Consider the following 23,076-nt stretch of genomic DNA (forward strand, 5'->3'; position numbering starts at 1 on the left):
CCTAGTCAGGGCACATGCCCAGGTTGCGGGTTCAGTCCCTGTACAGGAGGTAACCGATCGATGTTTCTCTCTCTCTCTTCCCCTCTCCCTTCCTCTCTCTAAAATAAAAAAAACAAAACCATATTTTTAAAAAGTGGCAAGCTATATTCATTCAAGTACATTAATTTAATTGTAGCTCATATAGTTTTACACTTGAGATATGGCTGAAACAAAAACAAAACAACCAGCTAACACAGAGTTGTTAATAAAAAACTTGAAAATATTAATTATTATGAGAAGCAATCAAACGAAAATCAATCTTGGATAACAAAACAAATTTCCAATTACATAAATAAATTCTATTATTTTCTAAAAATTTTCACTATTAGAAGATCCTGATTATAATAAAGAAATACATAAAATGGAAAAGTTTAAGTAAATGTGATTATTTGGTTCATTTCAGAAGGTCTACTGGTCCAACTGCTAGCCACACAAGTCTGCGTTCTCAACGCATTGTGACCAGTTCTTCCGAAGAGGTAGGGTGAATGGCAACTGTGTTGTCAAAGTCGGCTTTTGTGGCTCCCATTTTGACTGCAACAGCAAAACCCTGCAGCATTTCATCACACCCAATTCCTTGCATATGGATCCCGACCACCTGGGAAACAAGAGAAAGATATCTACTATTTAAAACCTCTGAAAAACTCACAGCTCTAATGACACAGCCCACAAGGCCCTGCATGGTCCTGCCTCAACATCCATCCACCGCCCATCTCACACAGCCCTCCCCCAAGCTCCTGGCCTTGCTGGCTTTCCTTCTGTCCTGAGTACTCCCCATGTTCTCGCCTTTGCACAAATTGTTCACTCTGTCTGGACAATCTTCCTTCTCCTCTTTTAAGAGTTAAAGCCCATTTATTCTTCAGACAGCTATACATTCCTTCCCTGCCAAGTTAAACTGTCTATTACATGGTCTTTCACTACCAATGTTTCTCCATGATGGTTCGTTCTATCACAACTGCAATGTGTTATTTATTTATTTGGGGACCAGACAGTTGCAGTCCATCTTTTCCCAGCGGACTTTAATCTCTAGGTGAAGGGGACACTGTCTGCCTTTGCTCCCCACTCTATCCCTATGGCCAAGCACAACAATGGCCCTTAGGAGACACTCAGTCCATACATGTGGGATGACTGCACAAAGGACCGCAAAAGAGCATTTGTGTCAGCTCACTCTACTTTCAAACTATGAGTTCATGTTCACTTTAGGCAGATACTTTTATCAGTCCACTGGAAAACAAAGTCAGAGAACATAAAATTTAGCCACAAAAATGTTTTGTTTAAAAACAAATCAAGAATATACTTAATATTACTGAATGGTACACTTAAAAATGGTTAAGATGGTAAATTTTATGTTATGTGCTTTTTACAATAAAAAAAGAGTATTTCAATTTAAAACAAAAAAAGAATCCCAGATCATGTGTTATACATGCACCAAACAGCCAGATTTTTAAATATTGCAATCTAAACTGAATTTACAACACCAGAGTTTCTGGTGATGGCAGGAACTTCGTGTTATTCTTCTCCATATCCCAGTTCTTAGCTTTATTAGACTGTCAGGTAATGTTTATCAAAGAAATGAATGATAAATGGTATGAAGAAATAACTGATATGAAGAGGTAAGCAGGGGCCCTGCTGATTCAACATCTGGAAAGCTTAGGCTACTGAGGCACATTCAGGGTCAAGAAACAGTGATGTTCGCTTTGCTGCCGACTACTTCCTTTCTTCTCTTTGCCCTGATTCGCTGCATCTGTCAGTCCTCACCGACACTGACTTCTGTAAGCCAGGGACTATGTCCTGTGGCTCTTGGAGTACAGGGACACTGAACTGAATACGGACCATGCTCTTTTTTATAAGAGCAGTTGGAAAAATACAACTGAATCTTCGATTAAGTCCGTCTTGGAGACAGGTTTCCACACCATACTGCTAAGCTGCATTACAATATTTCATTCCATTTGTAGAAAAGCCCAACAGGCTGCCTAAATACCAAAACAAAACCTACTTCATAAATTCTGTTTTAAAACGACTGTTCAAATTCAAACCAAAATCACAATAAGATACCACTTCAATGGCTACAATAAAAAAGACAGTAACAAGAGTTGTCCAGGGTGTGGAGGAACTGGAACCCTCATACATGGCTGAGGGAAATGTAAAATGGCAGCCACTTTGGAAAATAATTTGGTAGTTCCTCAAAAAGTTAAACCAAAAATACATAGTTTTATTGACTAGACTTCATATTCTTCAGTGATTGGTTATATTAAGTTTATCTTGCATTAAATTCTTACACTTAACAATATTTCTGAGTTTCCTATCTATTCTGGCCAATGATAGTGAGCTTTTTGTAGTTTTCGACCTTTCCTCCTCATATCTGCGGTGGAACCTTCTTTCTAAATGAAATATTATGAAGAACCTCAATATACAGACAGACAGAGAAAAGTGGGGCCATACCAACTGAGTCAGAGAAGGCTTAACTACTTGGTCTCCTGCTTCCCCACCCCACCAAAGTGCCTCCCACCCCCACCGACCTTAAAGTCGCTCTAGCTCAGTGGGGAGGTCCCATACCTTTTCCTCTTTGTTAGCACAAACCATTTTCATCACACATTTTGTTTTCCTTTTGGTAACTGCATGATACATTGGGGTGAAGGTGGTTGAATAGGTCTTCACATTTTCCTTTCCGTATTTAGAAATGGCCTCATCTATGCAAGGAAAAAAGCATCTATCAAAAAACTAAACAATTCCACTGACCTATCAAAGGGAGGGCAAGAAATACATAACCCCAATTGAATCATGAAGAAATACCAAACAAAACCACGGGAGCAATGGTCTACAAAATAAATGCTGATGTTGTGAAAGATAAAAGACTGAGGAATATTGTCTCCCAGTTAAAGGAGACAAAAGAGGTGTGAGAACTAAACGCAGTGTATTAGCTTGGACTGAATGCTGCACTTAGGGGAAAAACGTTAAGTGACATGATTTGAGATAACTGGCAAAATCTGAATAAGGTCTGAAGTTTCGATAATATTGTATCAATTTAAACGTTCTCATTTGAAAAGGGAACTGTGCTTCTCTAAAGGAACAGCCTGGCCTTAGGAAATAGATACTAAAGTGTGTGTGTGTGTGTGTGTGTGTGTGTAGAAAGAAAATGATAAAAGTAAAAATATTAAGGGTATTCAGGAGTCCTCTGTATTTATATTTTTTGTTAATCCTCACCAGAGGGTATTTTTTTCCATTGATTTTTAGAGAATGGAAAGGAAGGAGTGAGAGAGAGAGAGAGAGAGAGAAAAACATCGATGTCAGAGACACACATGATCAGTTGCCTCCTGCACGCGCCCCGGCCGGCTGGGGACTGAACCTGCAACCCAGGTACATGCCCTTGACGGGGAATCGAACCAGAGACCCTTCCGCGTGCAGGCTGATGCTCTAATCATTGAGCAACAATGGCCAGGGCTCCTTTGTATTATCTTTATAACTTTTCTTTAAATTTGAAATTAGTTCAAATAAAAAAGTCAAAGAGATAGATAGGGCAGAGTGAGGAAAAGGAATTATACTCTCAAAGCGGTAGTCGTCAGGCAGGAAACTGGAGCTGTGACAAGAGGCTAACCAAAAAGGAGTGCAACTTAAGGGGCTGAGATCAATTTTGTCAGCTGACACACCCACTTTAAAATTGGGGGTGAAAGGAAGGAAACTGTAAAGGACCTTTATTTTTAAATACTGACCTTCTGTGAGTCCCACTGTGCCAATAGGGGGGTGGCTGAAGACCACCGTGGGGATGTTGTCATAGTCTAATTTGGAATCTTTTTTGCATTCAAAAAGTCTATGGGCAAGTTTTCGGCCAGCAGCAATGGCAACTGTAAAGATATTTAAAAATCAGTGGTTAGCTTATTGCTCATTTTAACACAGCAGAATTATTCTAACCATTTAGCCATCTGGCTTAACATACTAGTTCTGACAGTCTCACACCAATGCTCATTATACCACCTAGTTCAATATAATGAAGATGTATCAATGCCTTAGTTAACAATTCAAAACTAACAGCTTATTCTATTATGTCACAAAAAAGAGAAAGACACATTTACAAGTTCCCAATCATCTGGCAGTTACCTACATACTGAGGATATTAGCTTTCTGATACAATATTTATGGAGCAAACTATATTACTTTTGAGCATCTTCAGTTCTACTTTATAACCATATTCAGTTCACACTAATATTTTAATGTTTATTTAAAAAATTATTTTATTTACTTATTTATTTTTCATTGATTTTTAGAGAGAGAGGAAGGGAGAGGGAGAAAGAGAAACATTGATGTGAGAGTGGACCATTGATGGGCTGCCTCCTACACGCCACCTACTAAGGATCAGGCCACAAGCCGGGCATGTGCCTTGACTGGGAAATGAACCGGCAACCTTTTGGTTGACGATCAGCGAACTCAGCCACACCAGCCAGGATTTTATTTTTTTAAAGTTTATTCTCCTTAGCCTGTTTTTATTCCTAACAGTTTTTTAGAATAAATATCTGAGATCAGTAAAAGCATCAGTTATTAATTTTATTGATTTCAAATTGTCAGGTGATTTTTTTTTTCTTTCCAAAGTAAGGTATCAGTAGGAAACATAAGAAATTTCTTCACTTTGACAAAACTTTCAACTGTAAGATTATGTTTTAAAGTTTTTGAAGCTTTGCCTGTTATTCTGCTTTTGAGAGAACTTCCTAAAGACGACAAAAGGCTTTGTGTGTGTAACTGGGGACGTTTCCATTCTGAGGTAAGACCCAGGGCCATTCTGGAATGGGTGGTGAGGTCCCAGAGGCGTATGGAGCGGTGCTGGTAACAGAGAGAAGTGGGACAAAGAGCTTGAAAAGGTGCCGGTTAACTCAGGAAGTAGGCTGAGGTACAGGATTCAGAGGACGGGGGGTAGGGGGGTCAGTCTTGGTTGTATCAAGACTAATGGTCATGGAAGAATCCCACGCTAAACTTCTTCTTCCTAAAGCCACTTCCTTCCACTGTCAACCACACACAACACAGATTCTAACTTACAGTGTTCTTCAGAGAGTGACTGTATCATCTATATAAAAATTTCAATATTCACTAAGCATTTTTTAAAGTAAAAATGAGTATTATTCAGAAAATGTCAGGCACCCAACCATCATTTATTTCAGTACATTTTTATCATTTTGATGATATGAAGACACTCATCCATTTGACTTTGCTTAAGCTGATTTGATTGTGAACTGCTAAGCAGTTTTATATAACACACAGAGCCTCCCTTACCCAAGAAAAGAAAAGAAACAACATTACCTGGAGTAAGAAGAGCCTTTCCACACACATCCCCAACTGCGTAGATGCCTTTCACGTTAGTATTCTGGAATTCATCTACGATGATGTGACCTTTGTAATCAGTTTGAATTCCCTAAAATTGTGCAGGGACATCATGTAAATATTTGGTCCATCTACAAAAAATGGCAGATCAAATCTCTGGATTTGCCTCAATTCAGGCACCTCTTTAATAGCCTGAATCTCTAAGAACCACAAGACTCAACCACAAGATGAAAAACATCTTGGCAAACTGACAAGTTTCCTATCTTTTGCTTGATTTAAAAGGGAAATATTTTATCTAATTTTGAAGTATTTTAACAGGATTTGACCTTGCAATGCACAATTCCTCTGATCAGGTAAAACGAAAGGACTCATTCAACTATCAGGCGTGACACTTGCTATCCCCATGGAGTACCTTTAGGACAGTGCTTTCCAACTCTCTCCACTGCAGTACTCCTCCTGAAGTGTACTAACTCACACCTTGGAGGGGCACAACCCGAAGCAGTCAGCAGAAGGAGATTTGTTTGAAAATTACCATTTAATCTTTAAAAATCCAAGTGCATTTTGCATTCTACTCTAAAACATACTGTTGTTTCCTTTAACCAAAAATTTTTTCCCATATATTAAGTCAAATTTTTGCTCCAAGATGTGTCATGCTTATTGTGTGGCTTTTTAGATCCCAGCGGTATATACTCCTATGTGAGAAGTAGAGACACAACAGGAGTAGGAAGTAGGCAGCTTAGTGGTTAAGAGTGTATTACCTTTGAAGCCAGATAGAGCTGGGTTCAAATCCCAGCTCTGCCATTTATGAGCTATGAGACCTTATATAACCACCTATATATCATCAATGCTTGAATTTTTAGTACAAATGAGGCATTAACCTAGTCACTACAAATACAGTGTAAGTACTACAGATATCCTCCTGGCTCCATGGAGTTTGCAGCCATGAATTGTTTACTAACTCTATACTCCTGGTTTCCTCACCCTTACACCTCAAAGAGTTGTTGGCAAGATTAAATTTGGTTGGTAACATGCTGACAAGATCTACACATAGCAATCATTTGAATCTGCATTACAAATATAGATCTTAACTTGAATGAAATGAAAATTTCGCCTCTTTAAAAAAAAATTCAGCAAATATAGCTGAAAACTGGACCTGCCAATGCCTATGTCTGTACAAAGGCAAATATTACTTGAAGTTTGATAGAAATCTGAATGACTAGTTTTGTTAATATGAAAATAGTTTTACTAAATTTCACTGAACAATAAGATTAAAAGCAAGTCAAACATCTCCCTAGATATTATTTTTATGCTGAAAAATACCTTTTATAGAAATGAAAAAGGAATCTACATTTCAACAGATATAAATATTAGAACATAAATCAAAATATTATATACTTCTCCAGAGGCTCCTTCAAATGTATAAACCTCAAACACATAAAATATCTATTATTACTAGAATAGTAGTATAGCATCTCAAAAAAATCATCATCATCACTACCATCAATAGCAGTTGATTAACATTTATTGAATTTATACTATAAGCTGGAATCTCAGCTTATTGCTTTACATGCACTTTCTCACTTACTCTTCTCTTTAATTCAATGAGGCAAGTACTTTTATTACTCCCATATTTATATGAAGCAATTTAAATTTAAGAGTAATTATGCCTCTTGCTTGATAAGACCATGCAACTGGTAACAAAACTACGGTTCAAAATTGGGTCAACTCTGGGACCCAAGCTCCAAACTACTTTACTAGACTTTCCTTCAAAATTTAAGAGCACAAATAAGAATGCTAATTATAACACTGGTAGGTCAACTTCACTTCACATCTGTTCCCATCCCCAAATGCCACAACATCCAGACAATTTACACACCCAGCTACCAGGATTAGAGCTGCAAACAATAAGCAATAATTACAGGGCTTTAAAGAGACAAGTATTACAGTAAAAAGGAAATCTGTAAGAAAGAGGCTAGTCAGGACACTGCTAGAAGATCTGGATTAGAAGCGGCAGAGGCCTGATACAGGGTGACAACACTAAAAAGAAAAATCTTTTAAGTTCAAAGCAGCAATGGGATTTGAGGACAAACTGGATGCAAGGAATAAAGGGAAAAAACATCCAATAGAACCCACTAAAATTTGGGGGGTCTGGGTGGGTAGGGGGGAACACGGGGCTACTCCGAGATTCAAGAATGTTTTGGGCAGATTAAATCAGTTTACCAGTTTGTCTAAATTCAGGCCGCTGGAATTTGGGTCCCGCCCAATGGCCCAGAGCAGGCAGTCAACATCTGGAATCGTGGTTAAGGTGGGTTTCCAACCAGGAACTGAAGAAACCACGGAGAGTTCCAAGCCCGAGGGAGTCTTTTTAACTTCCTTGACCTATTGGAAAATAAATGTGTTAGCTGTGGGGAGGGAGGAAGAAAGGAAAGCAAAGAGGAAACTAAAATTCTTAACATTTTAAAAAAATCCCCACTGAATCCTACACGTGAATCTCGCGTGCTGACACATTTATTTCTGCCCCAAGGACACCAATACTAGAAATCCTGGGAGCCAAGACTGTTTCTCAATTGCCCCAAATCATCCAGCCAACAGTCAGAAATGTCAGCTTGCGTCACCCTCCTAATGCTTCAGCTTAAAAGCATCCTAAACTGTACCTTTAAAAACTGTGATAAGATTTTAACTCATAAATCTAAGCACAGCGGTTTACAACTCGAGTATGGGGAAGAGGCAATGGGCTATGGCAGCATCGCTAAGAAACTTTTTCACGCTGCAGAATGACTGCTCCTCCCTGGACATTCTTAACCAGAATGGGAAGGGGGCAGGGAGCGGCAGCAAGAATCAGGTCAGGAGAGTGGAGCCCTTCAAACGTTTAGTGAAGGTTCCAGTGATTCTGATGTTGACAACACGGCCAATCTAGCACTTTCACATTCACAAGGCATATTCCCATTTACTATTTTACTTGATATGGCCTATGGGGAGAGGGTAAAACAAGGGGGGGGGGGGGGGGAGAATAATCACTTTTACAAGGCTAATGCTCCAGGGAAATTCTGAAATTTAGGTGATTCCCTGAGAAGTAAAGCACTTTGTAATTCTTTCCATCTGCAAAACCCAAAAGGGTGTGCTTAAAAAAAGGATTCCACAACAACATTCCTGAAAAAAACAATACAAGCCTGAAAACTAAGGATGTTCAATAAAGCATCTAAGCACAAAAAATTAAAGTTTTAGTTCTAACTAAACTAAATTCAACTACCAGATTTCTAAATACCTTGACTTCATTAATACATTAATAAGAAATACAGCATCTTAGAAGAAAGGGAAGAACTGGTAGTACCCTAGAAAGGAATCAATTGACTGGGGTAGACAAAGAGACGGACGACTAAGGGCTGGAAGGGTGCCCTGGGTGGGTCATACCTGCGAGTACTTCAGGACCTCTATGCCAGCATTCTCCAGCTCTTCAGTGCAGTTGGAACTGATCATTGAATCAAAAGTTCTAAGTACCTGTATACAAACAGAGGCAGCAGAGGGATGGTGGTAGGAAAGCGAAAAAGCATATTTAAAGATATGCTACAAACTTGGGAGGGAAATTTCAGTACCGTCCTCCCTTTTATCTCCATTCACAGCCATACTGTGAGTGCAGTTTTAATAAATCTATTTCCCTATGTCACCACCAATGTCTGCATTACATCTGACTCCACCAACTCCTGCTTTAAACAGACAGGCAACCTTCAGGCCTCCACTGCCTTCGCCATGTCCTTTCCTCCCAAGCTTGTTCCTCTTTCCTATAAGTCTAGGGACCAGAAATTGTTTCCCTTTTCAGTATTCCAAGACCAGCTTTCCCTCTGATATGATGTAAAGGAAGATTCTCTAGCAACATCTCCTTATCTAGTCAGAAAAATCAATAGCATTGTTTTGGAGATTTCTTTTTTTTTTTAATACTAGTCTTACTTTAGTCTCAAACTATTTTAGGTCTCTAAATTTGGTAAATATGGAATCCATCCCTATTAAAGTTCCTGACAAAGTTGAAACATTATGTCTTTTTTTCTGGAATGCTAGGTGTTATTCTAGAGAAGGTCTGTCTCTCTATCCATCTATCTACTTATGCTCAAAACCTTCCCCTGATTTTATGGGGAAGGAGATGTTATCCCCATTTTTTTCAGATGAGGAAGCTGAGACTCCAAGAAATGGAATGATTCTTAGAAAGTATTAGAGCCAGGGTTGAAACTGAGCTCAGTCTGATTCTTCAGATCAAGTCTCCTCCATTGACATTACACACTTACTTCTTTGGTCCCATGATCTTGGAGGCAATTTAAAGGCACTGGAGGGAACATTTGAGATCTTGCTCTCCAGCACATGTTGTTGGTTGGCTCAAACTCTTATAAAAATTCAAAATAAAATAAAATAAAATAAAGGCACTAGAACCACTAAGAACTGACCACTGTGTCTATCAGGGAAGACAACTTCTGCTCCATTATCCCTTGCAGGCCTATAGATCCTGGGAAGGCACAGAGAACATGGGAGAATGGTCTGTTCGAAAGCCACATCTGTCAGACCAGTTTAAAGTGTCGCTAAATGGGGAATAAAGAGATAGGGCCTCTTCATGGCCTCAGGACCAAGGCTCATTAATCTCCCTTCCATAGCTATGGAAACACTTTATTTTTTAATTGAGTTCAGAATACCGAGTTGGGGTGGGACGTTCAGCACACTTGGTAAGTTACATGTACCTCCCAAGGCATTTACACGTTCTTTAGCATTGTGTTATAGCAATATTCTCATATTTCACCTTTTTCACAGCAATCACTCACTTAAGTCTTTGCCAGAACGCAAAGACTATCATTATTTTAAATTAGCAGGTATGCACTGAGTGTCTATTTTGTGGGACTTACTCTGAAAGGTGCTAGGAGGATATGAATATGTGTATGGACACCCTAGTCCCTAGTCCCTTTAACTCTTGCCAGCTAAGCTGAGGTCAACACTGTAAATCACTGATCATTCTATCAACAAATATTTATTAAGGTCTACTGTGTGGAAGACACAAAATATCAGAATGAAAGACAGACTAATAATTAACTTAAAGGATGTACAGATAAGGTGGTTTATAGAAGATAGAAATTATACAGACGAGAACAGGGAAGGTTTCATGGAGGATGTGGCATTGGCACCAGATCTCGATGACTCGGGAAGGGAAAGCGCCTTAAGTAGGAGAGTCCGTACAAATATAAGGAGATCTTACCAGGTTACAGATGGGGACCAGCAAGTGGGCCACTTTGAATGGAAGAAATTTGAAGAAATAAAGTGGGGAATAGGCTAGAGACGGTTCAGCTGCTTCTGGAAAACAAGGGCCATGTCTGATGAGACTGCTTTATGGGGGCTCAGCATATACTTGGAGTGATGCTCAAACCTGACAAATCACAGCAGATCAATATGCCAGGAAATGTATTTATGGAGGGCTTGGTGGTCATGCTGGTGGTGATCATGACAAAGGTGGTGATGATGCTGGTGACAGGATGACGCGTGATAGAGGAAGAAGAGGATATTCAGTGGGAAAGGCAGATTTTTGGAAAGAAAATGGAAAATCCACATTTTCCTACACATTATTGGTGAAAGGCTATCCTAATTCTTCTTAAGGTATGCAGCCTTAAAGATCGTATTAGTCATGGGAGAGATCATGGAATTGACAATGCAGTAGATTTAATAGTCAGCTAAACTAATTAAAGAAGACAATGACTCTAATGAGATATGATCAGGCCTCTTTCAAACAAAAGACAATTAAAGACAAACAGAACTGGTAACAAGGGAACAACCTAAGGTATATAATTAACCTGCAGAACCCAGTGACCCTGAATAGATTAGCAGATAGTATTAATTTAAGTAGAACTGTAAGATTTGAAATACATTCGGGCCGGCCGGGCGTGGCTCAGGGGTTGAGCGTCGACCGAGGATCCAGGCGATCAGGGCACATGCCCGGGTTTCGGGCTTGATCAATGACTCTATCATCATTGATGTTTCTCTCTCTCTCTCTCTCTCTCCTTTCCTCTCTCTCTGAAATCAATAAAGATATATTTTTTTAAAATAAATAAATAAAATAAAATAAAATACATTGGGCACTTACACTAATAAACAATGTTTTCAGTATCTAATATCCCCAGAGATAAGCATCATTATCATTTGTTAATTTTCACTTAAGAAGCTGACATAGCTAGCTATTCTTTGCTTGCCCTTATGAAGTGCCATGACTATGAGAATCATACAGCCTTGAGTTAATTAGGAGCCACATGAATTCTATAGTGTAACACCACTGGAATAGGAAATAGAATTGACATAATAATTAATCTACGTTTTTGATACCAGGATTTTTGTTCTTTTTTTCAAAATCCTCAATATTATTTCCAATGTTCTTATGATGGCTCCCATTACTGCCCTTGGGAGACTATTCTTTAAAATAATAGTTGTTACAGTCTAGCAACTTCTCTTTTCTCATAGGAATCCTTTCTTTTTCTAGAGATTTCTTTGTGCCAACACACATGCAACATATCCCAGGCAGGGTAAAGGTGGGGGGTCATGAGTTGTTCATAGGCTACTTCTAGAACAGAGTTACACTGGAACAGGCAGGACAGGGGGAATGAGCTTGATGCATTGGGAAAGGGGAGGGTAGGAAGCCCAAGTGGCTGTGGCTGTCAGCAAACAAGCCATTTTTCCAAATGCAGGAAATTAACCACCACACTGATAAAATGCTGCAGTTTCTTTGCTTATTTACATATTAAATGCAGGCTACCTATCCCTCTGTCTTCCTCCTTCCAATTTGCTAGATACATTCCAGCAATGCAAAATAGCATTTACCTATGAAAACATTATTCAGGACATACATCTCCTGGGGGTTAATTATATGACAAGTCTCAAAGCCAAAGAGAAAGTTCCTTTGAGTACAGGATGGTCGGTCTCCCTCATTTCCCTCCATTTGCTCAAATCATCAAGAATTTGAACGATAGCATTTGGGTGGTCAGGGATCAGATAAATCCTGTTCCAAAGGCATTAAATGACTTGCCCAAGTCACACACTTGTTAGGGGCAGCCAGATTCTTGAGGCAACCCTCCTATTACTGCCCCACACCATGTCTCTGAAAGCTGCAACACTGAGCCACAACCCAACAGGCTAAGTCACAAGCAATAAAAAACAGACTAAGCTGCACTTCATCACCAGTGACAAACGGAGGAAGCATTTTAGCAGAAAAAATACTGGCCAGGGCTTCTGAGACCTTAGCTGACTCTGTTTTGATACTAATTAGCACTCACAAAACTTTCCTTGGCCTTAAAATGAGGTTCAAGCAGGTGATCTAAGAGCTTCCTTTATTATTCTGTGTGATTAAAAAAATGCATACCATTAAATTTACCAACATAACCGCTTCTAAATATACAGTTCCAGAGTCTTAAGTACATTCCTACTGCTGTGCTGAGTGCCATAGCTTTTTTCTCTTGAAAAATTGAAAATCTGTAGCTATTAAACAAGGACTCCCCATTTCCTCCTCCCCGCAGCACCTGGCAACCACCCCCACGCTACTTTCTGTTTCTATGAGTCTGACTACTCTAGATACCCTCATAGAAGTGAAATAAAGTATTTGTCTTTTCGTGACTGGCCTATTTCATTTAGCAAGTCCTCAAGGTTCATCCACATTGTAAGGTGTCAGAATGCCACTCCTTTTTAAGGATGAAAAATATTCCACTGTATGTATGTACCACATTATGTTTATCCAGTCATCCGCCACTGGACATCTGGGTTGCTTCCACTTCTTGGCTGCTGTGAATAATGCTGCCATGAACATCAGTGTGTAAATATTTCAGATACGTTTCCTTTTAATGCAAAGTACGTAGTTGACTGAGTGTTAAAAATCCAATACTACCTGATCATGTGAAATTGCTTTCCAGAATAAGAAATTAAACTGATAGTCTGTTCAATTTAGCTACTATTTATATTTAAGCCTGCATGTCTCCTTGTGAAGGCATCCGATACCATCAAGGACTTCATAATGAAAATACCAGCCAGTTTGATGAAATCAAAATCATTATTGTCAACTAGCAGCTGGTAGCTGGGGCCTAATTCAGACGGCTCCTATGCAGCCCCATGCGGAACAAAGCAGCCAACCCCACAGGCTTTCCAACCTGGTATTTAATGACAACACAAGAGAAAATTTTAAAGAGATTAACGTCAAGGAAGCAGAAGGTAAAAGGACAGAATTTACCTTATCATGCCGTATCATGAGTAATGTCTTAGAACCTAGGGCAGAAAGGATCCCTGCTATCTCCACAGCAATGTATCCTGCTCCAACAATGACACTGCGGCTGAATGAAAAGACAGGGATGAGATTTCTAAATAAACTTAGTTCGGAATAATTTTAGATTTACAGAAAAGTTGAAAAGCTAGTACAGAGATGTTCTATACACCTTGGTACAATTTGAACGAATTTGTTTAAATTCACTTATTGCTAGCAATGCAAGTTTAAGAAACGATTTTAAAGTGTTTAATGGACAGATAGCTATATAATAAAACGTCTTTGAGGGTGAGTCTGGATTGAATGATATCATCTAAACAAGACAAGTCATGACCACACATGTGACATCATTCAACCTTAAAACCAGGGTGGATCACGAGGGAAGAAAGGCTGTCCTCTAACACGGCTCCATGCCCTGCAGACAGCAAACCGAAAAAGGCTGTTTGCTCTTCTCTAAGTCAAAAGATTGCCTGGCCTGAGTATCTTAATAGGACATCTTCACTGCAGCAATGGACATGCAAAGAGGCTCTTTTGTTCCACATTAACTGCAACTCCAGGTGAGTTAACATAAAGGTGTGGGTGTGACTTTCCAGTTATCTCCCATGAAGGCCTTTATAAAAGCACAGGATTAAGACCTCAAACTGGATTGGCAGCACCGCCTTGGGGAGCAGCAGAGTTGAGCTGCTGACTAGAGTGAGTATTACTCAGGAGGAGATAAAAGCCCCTGGGCTAAAAAGGGTCCCTGCTCCAGTTCCTGGGCGTCACCTCTTTCCATGAGTGAAGGGAGGATCCCTCTAACCTAGAAAGCCTGCAGCTTCTTCAAATTAGAGAAACAACCTTCCTTATTCTTTTTCATCTCTGTGTATCCAAATTCATGACAGAAGTTTACTAAGGTTACTTGGACAAACACTTATAAAGAAAGATTTCAGAAAATCTATGTTCGTGAGACTGACAGAGCCTTCGTTTATGGACAGCCGTGAGCACTAGCTGCTCTGACAACCAGAATCAGTTACTTGAGACACATCAAGTGGATGCTGTATAAAGTTGAAGACAGAAGATAGTTTTAGGGCATTAGTATTTATTCTTCAAAACCATCCTGTGCTTGATTCTGGTTCTAAAAATTCTGCAATAACCCGGCCAGCATCGCTCACTAGTTGAGCATTGACCTAGGATCCAGGAGATCGCGGTTCGATTCCTGGTCAGGGCGCATGCCCAGCTTGTGGGCTCCATCCCCAGCAGGGCCATGCAGGAGGCAGCGGATGGATGACTCTCATCACTGATGTTTCTGTCTCTCTCTCCCTCTCCCTTCCTCTCTCTGAAATCAATAAAATATATTTAAATAAATAAATAGATAAATAAATAAATAAAAATTCTACAATAGCCTCTGACCAAAGGCATGAAAGATCTGAGTCACTTAATGAGCGTACAAGTGAATGATACCCAAGGTCATAAAAAGAGAAGAGGCAGGAGAACAGAATCAGGAAAGAACTTGCACTGAATGGCTGGGGGGGAGTGGGGAGAAATGTCAGCAGGAGAGATGGAGGCAGAATGAGCACCGAGGTGAGGAAGGACACCAGCTTACCTAGGCAATTCTTCCAGTTGAAAAAATCCATCACTGGTTATTCCTAGGTGGGCACCTATGTAGGAAAATGCAATATAGATCACACAGGCTCAACTTTCTCTTGGAAAACAATCGCAACATTGTATGCAAGACCCAATGCTTTCTCAGCCACCATACTCTCTGTTTTGACAAGCTGTTAAAAATCCTCACTTGGGAAGCTGCCAACCAAGTCTTCCCAGAGTTGACATTTTAATTTTCTCTCTAGAAATAAGAGCAGTGATAACTAAAAACCTATCAAATCTCTCTGTGGAAATAAAATGTTCTCAGCTCTCGAGAGTAGACCCTTTGTTGACTCTGCTTCCCTCTCCCGCCCTTCAATAAGCTCCCCCTGGCTGTTACTCACAAGCATTTGCGTTTGGAAGACTCACCGGGAATCTCGCTCTCCTGAGGATGCGAGGGGACGCCACCTGTTGCAATCAGGATGTGAGGAGCAGTGTACTTTTTGCCATTGACCTCTACCGTGGGCGTGGGGTCACCCGTGAATGCTGCATAGCCAGGGATGAATTCTATGTGGGCCTGGAGAAGGAACCATGCATGACATGAGAATGTTCTTAAGATAACACAAAAACCCTAGCCCTGGCCAGTGTGGCTCAGCTGGGTGAGCATCGTCCCTCACACCAAGAGGTTGCCGGTTTGATTCCTGGTCAGGGCACATTCTTGAGTTGTGGGCTCAATCCCCAGTAGGGGGGAGTTGCAGGAGGCAGCTAATGGATGTCTCTCTCCCTCATTGATGTTTCTCTCTCCCTCTCCCTTTCTCTCTCTCTAAAATCATTAACAACATATCAAAAAACAAAAACAAACTAAAAAAAAACCCAAACCCTGCTGCAACTTATCAGAGCTTTCTATTTCTCTACTGAGGATTTTGACTTTGGGTTTGCTGAGACCAAGACAACCCTCAATGTTCGAGTTTTCTGTTAAAGGATACTTAGGTAAGGGGGCTGCCATTCAATGCTGGAAGCGTACAAGAAATCAAGGTGCCATTTTGGGCCAAAACCCAGAGACTAAAAAAATATATGCAAGTCACCCCCACAAGGAAGAAGATTTTTTTTTGTCCCCAAGAGTTGAGGGAGAAAGTCTTCCTTACTTGCAACGAAAACACACGGAAGAATGATGTTGTCTGAAGGAGGAGTAGAGGGTTGAGAAAGAAAAAGGGTAGAGGTGAAGGGAGCAGAGGCAGAGGGGAAATACTCAGGCCAAGACAGGAAAATGCAACGCTTTTGTTTTCTTAAACAAAATGGGAAGAATACCACACATGACATAACAATGAAGTTCTGAGCTAGGGATGCTGAGAATTCTGACTCATTTGCTCTTACTGTGCCAGGGCTTCCATTTAGGGAGCCTCAATTTGGGGATTAGAGATTGGCAGCTGGCCTCTACGATACATGTATTGGCATGTAAATGCGGGCAGTTTACAAGGGTAATGGAATCATGCAAACAGGATTACAGAACAGAATGTTTTAACATTTTAGAACATGCTTGCTCTTGTATAGCAACTACTAATAAATTATAATAAACTCAGCTTTCTTTCAGATGTTAAAAATAAAGATGCTTGGTTCTGAATTGAGTTATTGTCTCCTTTCAAACCACCCCTCCAGGCCTGCTCTTAATCAGGCTGAATCAAGATTGATGCCAAAAGCCACAAGCTTCCAGAAATCCTTCCTTCAGGAGCTAATAATTTCCTATGGAGTGCTAGACAAAAAGGGGTATGGGTCAAGTGGCAATAATAGAGATAATAGTTTGGGGAAAGAACTGATGATATTTTTATTTTCATTTCTTAGGATATTTGACAGAAAGTTTCCTTTCCTATTCAGAATTCCTTCCCTATAAAGTCATAGTAAGTTTTATGGCACACCAAAATTTGTATTAAAAAATGCTGATTCTTTTTCTTTTTTAATTCTCACCCAAGAATATGTTTTTATTGATTTTTAGAGAGAGAGGAACGTAGGGAGACAGAGAAACATCGATCGGCTGCCTCTCATATGTGCCCCAACTGGAGATCGAACCCGCAACCTAGGTTTGTGGCCTGACCAGGAATTGAACCTGCAGCCTTTTGGTGTACGGGATGGCGCTCTAACCGACCAAGCCACACCAGCCAGGGCAAAACAATGCTGTTTCTTGAGTGATTTTCCTGTCTCTTTTGCATTTTAGCAAACTCTAATTTTTAATAAAGTTTGATGTGGGTGTTTTAGTATAGCAAGTGCTATCTCTGTACTCATGTCTAAATAGACTTAAAATATCTTGTTGTCAGTGCCCAGGGAACTGAAAGTCCCCAAATGTTTTCCCCTTCAATTCGGGATTAAGGTCAGAAAATATCACCATCCAAAAAGAAACCCAGTGAATGATAAGAATCAATATAAAAATATATGAGGTTAGCCATCTGTAGAAGTAACTCACACTAAAAATTGGCTTATTAACAATCTGCTAATGAGATTAGTGGCCCAAATATCACTGAGAATCTACTGATGTAAATATAACCTAAGCTACGTTCAAATCTTAGAAGCTGCAAAGTGAGACCATAAAAGCAAATGAAAGGTGTGAGATGTATGCTGTCAAGAAAAAGGAGAGTTGATGGTGCACAATTTGTCAATGTCTCTGGCATAGTTGAGGTGGGAGAGGTATGATATTTAAGAACTAAGACATAAGATGAAAAAAACCTCAGGGGAGCCAAGGACAGCATGTATCTGCTATAGGCAAACTGACCTTTGTCCAATTTTCTTGATGAGATTTCATTCAACAAAGAACCTTCTGAACCATAATATGGACTCCTGAGTAGATTTACCCACCAAAGATGAGGCTGCTCTGAGGAAATAACAGTAACTTTCTAGCCAGATAATGCTCCTGATTTTAACTAATAACCTGGCATATTCACTCTTATGTGTTTGGCTTCTGGAACTAAGTGGAGGGCCAGACCTATTCAAAGTACAGCCATCAGGTGAGACCTGGTCTTCAACTTTGGCACAGCTCTCTGTAGAAGACAGACTGGCTTACCAAGTCAGAGGCTTCTCTCCGACAGGTCAGCCTCAGAATCATTAACCATAGAGGAAGTAACAGAACCAACGAGAGAGAGGCAATGGCTACGCTTTAGCCTGGCCAGACTTGTTAGCATGCTCTAGCAACTTCTCAAAGTTCAAAACCCAGCACACTCACCTTGGTTAGATTATTTTGATAGATGGTGTTCAGGCGGCTCACATAGGCATCCCGCTTTTCCTTTATAACCCTGCAGTGAAACCTGAGTCAGTACCAAGAAAGGGGTTTCTCCTCTTTCAGTTAGTTACTAGGGCATCCATGCCTGAACAGAGAATCGCAGACTATCGTCATGAGCCCCATAAGTCAAGGTCTCTAAAGACAGCACCCCTCCCCGTGTCCATCTGTTCTCCCATGTGTGGAGAACACCTATTCTACTCCACAGAGAACGTTCAGTTGGCATTTACGGTATATAAATAAAATTTTTCTCTGCACAGAAGACAAGGAAAGCTGCTTTGGCACAATGCCTAGCATGGTAGCATTAAGAGCTTATTGGAACTAAATGGTGCAAATCATATTTGCCACTTAATATCTGTTGAATAAATGAATGACTTTGCTAAAATTGCTAAAAAATTCAATGGCTTTAAAAAGTTTATGGCAGCTCCTTAAAAAATTAAACACAAAATTGCCACATGATCCAGCGATTCCACTTCTAGGTATAGGCCCAAAATAACTAAAAGCATGAACCTGTAGACCAACGTTCATAGCAGGATTATTTGCAATAGGCAATAGGTGGAAAAAACCCCAAAAGTCCATTGAAAAATGGAGAAACAAAATATGATACATAAATATAAAAGAATATCATTCAGCCTTTAAAAGGACTGGAATTCTGACACACAGCACAAGGATGAACTTTGAAAACACTATACTAAGTGAAACAAGCCAGGCCTAAAAGGACAAATATTGTAGAAAGTACCTAAAATAGGCAAATTCATAGAGACAAAGTGGAATAGAGATACTAGGGCCTGGGAGAGGAGTTATTGTTTCATGGGTACACTGAACAACACTGTTTCTATTTGGGATGGTGGAAAATTTCTGGAAATGGATAGTAGTAATGGTTGCATAACACTATGAACATACTTAATGCCACTGAATTGACAACTTAAAAATGGCTAAAACGGACATTTGATGTTGTGTGTCTGAATATGTACACATTTAATGCATACGACTTGATGAGTTTAGAGATAATATACACCTGTGAAACTCTCACTGTAATCAAGGCATAAACATCTCTATCACCTCCAAAAGCTCCTTATATATTTTACCACAATACAGCCCCCCAAAAGTTTGTGGCACATTTAATTATGAAAGAAAAATATTTATATTTATAAAAAGAACCCTCTGAGAATGAACACTTACCGCCAATTGAATTTACCATCACAACTCTGAAAGCCGTAATCAACGTGATCGTGCATGAATTCAGAGTGGACGGCCGTGTTCCACATTACCTGCAAAAAAAGGACCCCAAACAGTAGCGCATGAGTCCTGAGGGACAACAGAAAGCGGGAATGAAAGGTAACTATGTAACAGCAGATGATAATAATACTGATCTTTAACTTAAAAGGAAAACTAAATATTTTAAAAGAGAATGTTCAGAAAACAACCAGAAAGATTTTATAGAGAGGCTTCTGAAATGTTGGAGGAAAATTACTTCTATAGTTAAATTCCCTAGTTTATAAACTCTGTAAAAGCAGGATGTTAGAAGGCCTATCGTCCTTCCACGAATATTCATTACTCCTTACATTCTCTTTTTAAGCTTCAGATTTCTTTAAGCCCTGCCTTTTGTGATTCGTACCGGGAAATGGAACTGCATCTGTAACTTTACAGTACAGTGATTTGGAAGGAAGCCACTGGGCAAAGTTGAGGACTGAAAACTTAAGAGAATGAATTCCTGTTATGTATTCAGTAACTATGAACATGTCCTTGTAAGAATGTATGTGATTAGATGCCTGGAACTGAAAGGTTCAACATACCTCTTGCGGAATGTAGCCTAACAATCTGTGAAGCCTTTTAATGCCAGCTGATTGATCATCATGATAACCGAATTCAAATTGGCATCCAGAACTCTAGATGACAGCCAAACTACCGTTTGTCTTGGCCAGAGAAGTCTTAATTCTACTTTTGACAAGTCTTAAGATCCCTTGTTTGCACCTTTCTCCCTTTACACCTAATGATGAATAAACTGATGATTCTGCTGGATTCTGTTTCTTTTACTGAGGTGAAATTCATGTGATATCGAGTGAGCCATTTTATCTGCGAGATTCTTTATCTTGAACAATGTATATGAAAAATTTATCAATACCACAAATAAATTATATTATTTTAAGGAATACCACTACACCTCATATTATCCTGAGGTACCATATTTATTTACTTCTGATTTGTAGTATGTACAATGCTATAGCACCTAACCCTCTGGAGAGGGTGCCTCTATCTGAACTGCACTGGCTTTTCGGCTGAAACTTAACCAGGGCTGTGGCAGGCCCATCCATCTGGTTCCTTCTCTACTGCTGCTTCACTCTACCCTGTGCAGGGGACACTGACTCTAGGCTTCAGTCTGCTCTACAGAACAAGAGGTTATCACCCACTGATCTTCAAGAACGCAAAAGCATTTTGAAATAGAGCCCTATAAAAATATACGATAAATGTCTAGTACGTGATCAGAATAGAAGGGCAAGGGAAACAAATGGAAATAAAATATTGCAAATTCCGTCTACTATGCAGTAGCATCCCAGATGGTATTTTAAAATAATGAAGTAGCACCAATCAATAGCAGATTTACTACCATAATTGGCTTAAACTACATAAAACCACCTTGTAACTAATTTACACAATCCATATATCCATAATCTCATATTGCAAAATCTAAGCAGAAAAGATTCCAAAACCTAGGGGGGGGAAAGGAAAAAGTCCCACATAAAAAAAAGAAATTTTCCCAACTCAGAAAAATAACCCAAAAACCTATCTATATTAGAAAACAGATTACAGAAAACCTTTCTGGAATTAAACTAGGCACGTGTCACTGATGAGATTAGGATATTTGCTTGTGTAACCAAAAGCTGCCAATTTAAAATGTAATCTCAGTGACAAAGGTTGAAAATTTAGGATTATAACATGTTTTGAAAGTACATTCAAATGAGGAGTAAAATTCTTAGCGAGTATAAGCAAGGGGCAGCTTTGGAAATAAGGGCTGTCATTTCTTCTTCTTTGTCACAGGTAAGGATGAGTTCATTCAATGTGACCTGCATCGCAGCTATTAGGACGAGCAATCACTATAGTAGTGGTAAAGAGAATCTATGAGGCCACAGAGTTGAATGGAAATACTTAAGAAATTTTCACTCAAGAATTTAGTTTGCCAGCTCGCTCTCCCTACTGAGAAAAAGCTATCCTGTCCTAATTACTAGGCCCAGCTATAATCTCACTCACTCTAAACTGATAAATCAATATATTGTTTTACAAAACAATTTCTTGTGATGTCAGATAATCAATTCACTCCTGAGTAAACCAATAAACTTGAATTTCTGGAATAGCAAAGATGGGACTAGGACCCAAGTACATAGCAACTCTATCAACAGACTATTGTATCCAAATACTGTACTCAGAAATGCCATTCAAGCAACTTGAGAAATTCAACCTTAGAGTTGCCGTTAGATACCCAAAGTCACATGACACATGATTTTAACATGGGAAATGTATAGGGAAATCAATTTCTGTGTTTAAAAACAAAAACTCCCACCAACAAAATGAAACAAACAAAAAAACATGACAAGCTTGACATGTCTTTCCAGGAGAAAAACAGTTCTATTCTCCCTGGGAAAAACCTGATTCAGAGATGCACTGGGACAGGTGAAAGACCAGATGGCTTGAGGCAAACACATCACCCTCTGCACCATCACCCCAGGATTCCAGGTAGTTAACTAGAACCATGTGTGAGAGGAGCATACATCTGCCACTATCATCCACTTGGTCTTGGTCCTATCAGTACTTGGGCTGAGAGTTGGGTATAAACTTTTTATTTCCTGAGAAAAAGTTATCCTGTGCAAAAGGCTACTGCTTTTCTTTTATGCCATGACTATAGAGGTTTTGTTGGTCACTGCTCCTTACAGACCATCAGAAGTTTGAGACTAGACACTGTGTTCCATTCCTGGTTACCTCTCCACTGTGCCACCGCAGGACTTTTTTTCACTTTGTCACCATGTGGTAAAAACTTACCACATAGAGAATGTCCAGGATGAATTTCTTTTGCACACATGACGCAATTAGTGTCCAGGAGCTAATTATTTCTGTGGTTATCTGCCCAGGAGCACCTCCCTCCCCAGGCTCCCCTGCAGGGATAGCTCAGCTCTGGCCAAGAGAGGCTAAAGCAATCTGCAGAAATAGTGCTGGGTGAAGACATCCTGCCTGGAGCTCCGGGAGCCATCCAGTGGCCATGAGGCAGCGGGTTTACTGTAGATTATATACCTAGGTTATCAGAATGGAAAGATGGAAAGAAGCCAGGGTCCTTTCAGATACCCTTAAGTACTAAGCCAATCTCAGAAACTGCCTATCTCCAGGCTTCTTTTTCCCCCTCTAGGTTTCTTAATAAGGGATATCAAAAAACAAACCAAAAAAACCTAGCTTATCGTTTAAGCCACTTTGAGTTGGATCCTCAGTTATTTTTTGCAAAAAGCATTTTGACTGAAACATTTGGAAACCACCTTATTCTGATCATGATTTACCAAACATGTAAAAGGAGTATGGAAGAAATAAATAAAAATTCTACCTTTTTGGGTACACATCCGACATTCACCTAGAAAAAAATTTAAAAGAACATATTTTAATAATA

The 23,076-nt window shown here is 39.7% G+C and overlaps 1 protein-coding gene across 1 annotated transcript; it reads right to left on the bottom strand.

Annotated features, from left to right (window-relative positions):
- Window positions 1-424: 424 nt before the first annotated feature.
- GSR (glutathione-disulfide reductase) lies at window positions 425-23,076 on the bottom strand. Its single transcript, XM_016209078.2, has 12 exons — window positions 23,014-23,076; window positions 19,611-19,699; window positions 18,375-18,444; window positions 15,596-15,743; window positions 15,189-15,243; window positions 13,577-13,676; window positions 8,755-8,841; window positions 7,564-7,722; window positions 5,323-5,434; window positions 3,747-3,878; window positions 2,593-2,726; window positions 425-634 (listed from the first exon to the last, which is right to left on the bottom strand). The coding sequence occupies exons 2-12, from the start codon at window positions 19,694-19,696 to the stop codon at window positions 485-487; spliced, it is 1,233 nt and encodes a 410-aa protein (XP_016064564.1). The 5' UTR covers window positions 19,697-19,699; window positions 23,014-23,076; the 3' UTR covers window positions 425-484.

Source organism: Miniopterus natalensis, chromosome 2, assembly GCF_054644295.1.
Source record: "Miniopterus natalensis isolate mMinNat1 chromosome 2, mMinNat1.hap1, whole genome shotgun sequence".
Lineage (NCBI taxonomy): Eukaryota > Metazoa > Chordata > Mammalia > Chiroptera > Miniopteridae > Miniopterus > Miniopterus natalensis.

Bases quoted from the DNA above. Each gene is read 5' to 3' on its own strand.
- GSR (XM_016209078.2), bottom strand. From the start codon at position 19,696: ATGTGGAACACGGCCGTCCACTCTGAATTCATGCACGATCACGTTGAT. The intron at 18,445-19,610 runs GTAAGTGTTCAT...GTTTCACTGCAG, and splicing joins GATGGTAAATTCAATTGGCG to GGTTATAAAGGAAAAGCGGG. The intron at 635-2,592 runs GTATGGGACCTC...CTTGTTTCCCAG, and splicing joins GTGCTAACAAAGAGGAAAAG to GTGGTCGGGATCCATATGCA.